At 42.2% G+C, this 6,000-nt stretch overlaps 1 protein-coding gene across 1 annotated transcript in view; it reads right to left on the reverse strand.

The window, feature by feature from the left end:
* RNF169 (ring finger protein 169) overlaps positions 1 to 6,000 on the reverse strand; it is a 91,992-nt gene that overhangs the window by 85,448 nt on the left and 544 nt on the right. The window contains exon 2 of the mRNA XM_011942076.1: positions 5,752 to 5,807. Within this exon, the coding sequence (XP_011797466.1) occupies positions 5,752 to 5,807 (56 nt within the window). The remainder of the gene's footprint in view (positions 1 to 5,751; positions 5,808 to 6,000) is intronic.

The following is a 6,000-nucleotide window of genomic DNA, read 5'->3' on the forward strand; positions in this document are numbered from 1 at the left end:
ACCTATATTTAGCTTTTTGCCAATCCCTGAACATCCCAAGCACCTTCAAGCCTTTCTACATGCAGGCTCTTCTACCTGGAATGGACATCCCCTCCTTTCTCATCTGGTGAATAACAAGTATCTCCTAAATTCCTGCTGTTCAATCCTGAATTCTGTAAGTTGGAGCTATTCTTCAATAGTAATAATGTTTAGTTGGTAAAGTTGCATGTAATCTCAAGAGCTTTAAAAAACATCTTAGCACAAGGCAAATGTTTCCTGCACTGGTATAACACATAAGGATACTTTCAAATTCTCGGATATGTGTCATTAAGGATAAAGAAATGAGTCATTTTACATATTTTAAACAAATCCTTACAGACTACGGAATTCCTGTCCTCTTGCATTACAATCACATGGTTTCATTATTCATTAGTCCTAAATGTAATTTAGGCTGCACACATAGCAAACATTGTCTGTCAACTGAGTAATAAACCAGAACTACTTGCTTTTCACAGAAAGGGGAAATTTTTTAAATGCAGAAATGTTAACCCTAAGTGAACAGGGAAGTTGAGGTGGGATGAGAAGGGATAAGTGAGGCACTATCCAATAGTTTTTTATCTAGTCAATTTTCATGTTTTGTTTTTCAGAGGGAGTCTCGCTCTGTCGCCCAGGCTGGAGTGCAGTGGCGCAATCTCAGCTCACTGCAACCTCCGCATCCCTATCTCAGCCTCCCGAGTAGCTGGGACTATAAGCATGCACCACCACGCCTGGCTAATTTTTGTATTTTTAGTATAGACGGGGTTTCCCCATGTTGGCCAGGCTGGTCTCAAACCCCTGGCCACAAGTGATCCGCCCACCTCTGCCTCCCAAAGTGCTGGAATTACAGATGTAAGCCACCGCGCCTGGCCTATCTATTCAATTTCTGAAAAGCACTTTCAACACCACGAAGAGAAAAAAATTTAAACTGCCAATTTAAAAGATTCACCAGCCTTTGTCTAGCTTTTCTTCAGTCATTACCCACAGCAGAAGAAAAAGAATCCAAAAAAGTAAAAAGGTTTTGGTTTCAAATTCAAAAGCAGTATGATTTGGAATAATCATACTTGATTTCAAACAGACTAAATGAATTCTTAAAATCCATTAATCATTTTTAAATGAAACTTAAGTGTGGCTGCAATGTATAGTTCAAAATCTACCTATGTAAGCCTGTATGGTATGTTTTTTAAATCAACAGATAAGGAATGTCTCTAAATTTAGAATATAAGTTCCATGAGAGAGAGATGTTTAATATTTCATTCACTAATGTTTCCCAAAGACCTGGCACAGAGTAGGCACTTACTACACAATTCCTGAATATTGCTCAAAATGGTCCAAATATTTAATATGTCAATATATACAATGAGTTGTAGATCCTCAAAGAATATGAAGTTGAAGTCTGAGTTCATTTTGAAATGATCATTGATGTAGCCCTTACACACACAGTTTCACAAATCAACAAGAACTGATACTATATCCAAAAGCAAACTGTCAATGCATAGAAGAATTAAATAAAACACATACACAGGGGTCATTAAGGTTCTGAACCTTAAAGCTTGCCAAAAAGGCTGGCAAAGAACAAAAATGTCACAAGCGCAACCAAAATTTTCAACAAAGCACAAACTCTTTACACTTTTTCCAGACAAAGCAATTCCTAAAAGGCACTGGACTTCAACAAAAGAAAAAAATAAAATTAAGAACTTCACTTAAATACCAGTGCATTTACTACAAAATTTCATTTCCAGCAGGCCTGACATTTCCTTTATCAATTGATCCAACTATGTGATGAGAATACAACTAAGCAATATATCTCCGAATATTACTAAAATTGCTATTAGGCTGGTACAAAAGTCATTTGGGCTTTTGCCATTGAAAGTCATGGCAAAAACCATAATTACTTTTGTGCCAACCTAGTAATTCTGTTGCTGCTTCCACTCATAAAAGTATATTGTAAATATTTATAAAACTGGTATTATTAGTTTTCTTTATTAAAGCTATTATGAACATTTCACTGTGAACTAGGCTGTTTCTGTTGACCCTTTTTTTATCTACTATTAACTCACGTAAACCCTTATTCTCTTATCTATTCTGGGCCTCAGTTTTCTCTTCTGTAGAATGAGAGATGTAGATTAAAACAATGGTTCAGATTCTGGTGAAAGCTACTGGTGACTTCTCCATAAAAATGCACATATGCATTTACATAATTATTTATAAACCATTATTTATAATAGCAAAAGACAGGAAACAACCAAAATGTCCACCAATAGGTGGTTAAGTAAATTACGCTATATCCATTCAGTAAAATTCCATACAACCTACTGCTATGGACTTTGATGATGTACCGTTAAACCAAAAAAAAAAAAAGTTAACAGAACAGTGTGTATAATATACAACCTTTTGTATAAAAATGGCAAAAAATAAGTGTACTTGAATTTTCATGTAGATCCATAAACTGTGGAAGAACAAACAAGAATCTTTTTTTTTTCTGAGACAGAGCCTTGCTCTGTCACCAGGCTGGAGTGCAGTGGCTTGATGTCAGCTCACTGCAGCCTCTGCCTCCAGGTTCAAGCGATTCTCCTACCTCAGCTCCCCAGTAGCTGGAAGTACAGGCGTGCACCACCGCACCTGGCTAATGTTTGTATTTTTAGTAAAGAGAGGGTTTCACCATGTTAGCCAGACTGGTCTTGAACTCCTGACCTCAACTGATCCGCCCGCCTTAGCCTCCCAAAGTGCTAGATTTACAGGCATGAGCCACCATGCCCAGTCCAAGAATCTTTGATGGGAATGAGAAATAAGGGCGTAAGGGAGAACCTTTTTTTGTTGTTTTTTTTTTTAGACGGAGTATCCCTCTGTCACCAGGCTGGAGTGCAGTGGCGCGATCTCAGCTCACTACAACCTCCGCCTCTCGGGTTCAAGAGATTCTCCTGCCACAGCCTCCCAAGTAGCTGGGACTACAGGCACGCACCACCATGCCCAGCTAATTTTTGTATTTTTAGTAGAGACGAGGTTTCACCATGTAGGCCAGACTGGTCTCGATCTCTTGACCTTGTGATCCGCCCACCTCAGCCTCCAAAAGTGCTGGTATTACAGGTCTGAGCCACCGCGCCCGGCCAAGGGCAATCTTTTCATTGTATACTTTGTTACATTTTTGTTTGAATCCTGTGAATGCGCTGCCTATTAAAATTTTTAATTTAAAAATACTGTATATAACTTCAAGAGGATCAGACAATACACTGAAGCTAAAAGATACTTCCTAAGCCTTTTGGCAGTATTTTTGTATTCTAAAATTCTTCCACTGAATAAGCATATAACTGCATATACGAAACAATCCAACAAGAAGAACATTTACGAAAAACATTTTTCATTTTGGTCCTCAATAAACATATAAAGTAATTGATGAATACTAAGTGACTCAATAGATTCTAATTTGAAATCTCATTTTAGATAATTTCCCTTAATCACTGATAAATTTTATGACAAAAACTTTTTCAAGGGAAAAAGTTTGCACAAATCATCAAGCCAAACTCCCCCTCATGGTTCAAATTCAGAACTGGTATTTCACAACGGTCTCCAAGCTTAGAAATCAAAACGACAATTTCTGGGCCGGGCGTGGTGGCTCACACCTGTAATTCCAGCACTTTGGGAGGCCGAGACGGGCGGATCACGAGGTCAGGAGATGGAGACCATCCCGGCCAACACGGTAAAACCCTGTCTCTACTAAAAATACAAAAAATTAGCGGAGCATGGTGGCAGGCACCTGTCGTCCCAGCTACTCGGGTGGCTGAGGCAGGAGAATGGCATGAACCGGGAAGGCGGAGCTTGCAGTGAGCAGAGATCGTGCCACTGCACGCCAGCCTGGGCGACAGAGCGAGACTCTGTCTCGGAAAAAAAAAAAAAGAAAGAAAATTCTATCCTACATGGCCATATAATCACTGGTACTAATAGGGAGACCAGAGAAATACTGTCTTATATTGTGACCATAACCTCAGAATTTAAAGCAAATTAAGTAGCATATGAAACCATCACACCACATCCACAAAAATAAGGACGTCTGGGGAGGTTTTTATCCCTGATTTGAGCAGGAATAGGATAGAATTGGGTTTTCATCCTTACACAAGTTACCCAACCTCTCTGGACCTCAGTTTCATATATAAAATGGAAATAAAAGTACTTATCTCATAGGAATGTTGTGAAGCTTACAAGAAATAACGAGGGCTGAGCACGGTGGCTCACGCCTGTAATCCCAACACTTTGGGAGGCAGAGGTGAGCGGATCACTTGAGGCCAGGGGTTCGAGACCAGTCTAGCCAACACGGTGAAACCCCGTCTCTACTAAAATTACAAAAATTAGCAGGGCGTGGTGGCGCCTGCCTGTAGTCCCAACTACACGGTGTAGGTAAGAGAATCGTTTGAACCTGGGAGGCAGAGGTTGCAGTGAGCTGAGAGATTGCGCCACTGCACTCCAGCCTGGGCGACAGAGTGAGACTCGGTCTCAAAAAAAAAAATTGGGAGGCCAAGGTGGGCAGATCACAAGGTCAGGAGTTTGAAACCAGCCTGGCCAACATAGTGAAACCTCATCGCTACTAAAAATAAAAAAAAAAAAAAAAAATAGCCGGGCGTGGTGGTAGGCACCTGCAATCCCAGCTACTCAGGAGGCTGAGGCAGAAGAATCACTTGAACCCGGGGTGGGGGAAGGGGCAGGGGCTGCAGTGAGCTGAGATGGCACCACTGCACTCCAACTCGGGCGACAGTGCGAGACTCCGTCTCAAAAAAAAAAAAAGGGAGTGACAAGGAACATAGAAAGTAAGATGCAGGTCCCCCTCAACCCCAGGAATAAAATAGCCCGATATCCTAGGATAGTGACAGGTGTCTCTGGCGGCTTGAATTAAAACCGAGTGCATTCTAGAACCTGTGGTTTCTAGACGCTGCACTTGTATACACAAGCAATGCCTCTCTTTCCCTGCCGAAAATAACACATGGTAGAATTCCCAAAACAGAAGGTGCAAATATCTGGCCTCTCCTGGTTTATGTTTCTTGAAAATCTCATTCAAGATAAGCATTTTTTATCAAACAGAGCTGTAGATGCTGACTGGGTGTGTCCCCAAAAGGATCCTAAGTTATAACACAGTCTTGTTTTATTTTATACAGGGCACTTTTCTATCTAAAAGCTCAGAACCGAGATGCTGGTGTTAATGGAAAGAAGTTCAAGGCAAGAGTCCTACAACAGACTTTTAATTGCCAGCAAGTCAGTAGGAAACCCACACTGCCAAGGAGATCGAAACAGCTCCTGCCAACCCAATCTTTGTTTCCAAAACTTTTAAACCCAAGCCAGTTTTGTTGGGCACTACTGGACTTAGTAGTAGTAGTATTACCAATATAAACGGCAGTCACTTACTCCTTCTCACTATGTGCCAAGTTGTGTGCTAAGCATGCATTTTCCAAGATGTATGAAAACAACTGCACATGTGTGCTTCCAACCCCCTCTGCTCTCGAGTCTGAAAAGCTCCCTTCACATCCTCAAATTCAACCTGTCCCCTAAACTCCGGATTCTCCACACCCTTCACTGACCCATTCAGGGCCAGGAGCCACATCTCTCCAAGCAATATGACCCCCAAACTCTTCATGCAACATTAAACCAAGCACTTCTCTGATCCATGGCCCCTCCCACTCCCACACACCAATTCCAACCTGCCCCTAACTTGTTCCAACAATTCTGTTTCCCTCCAAACTTTGGACTTACGTAAGGCGCCGGGAGCCCTCACCGCCCCTCCGCATGCAACGTGCCCGTCCTTAACTCTGAAGTTCAAAATTCACAAACACACTACACCTGGGCAGAGCCCGGGTTCCAATCCCACGAGAACTCTCCACACCCGCCCGAGTAGGGCCCGGGACTCTCCACCCCCTAACCAGGCCAGGCCGGGCCGGGGCGCGCTCGGCCTCGCTCCAGACCCCAAGGGGAAGTGGGGAAGCTCCACCTGGCTCCGCAGGC

Source organism: Colobus angolensis, unplaced genomic scaffold (assembly GCF_000951035.1).
Source record: "Colobus angolensis palliatus isolate OR3802 unplaced genomic scaffold, Cang.pa_1.0 Scaffold205, whole genome shotgun sequence".
NCBI lineage: Eukaryota > Metazoa > Chordata > Mammalia > Primates > Cercopithecidae > Colobus > Colobus angolensis.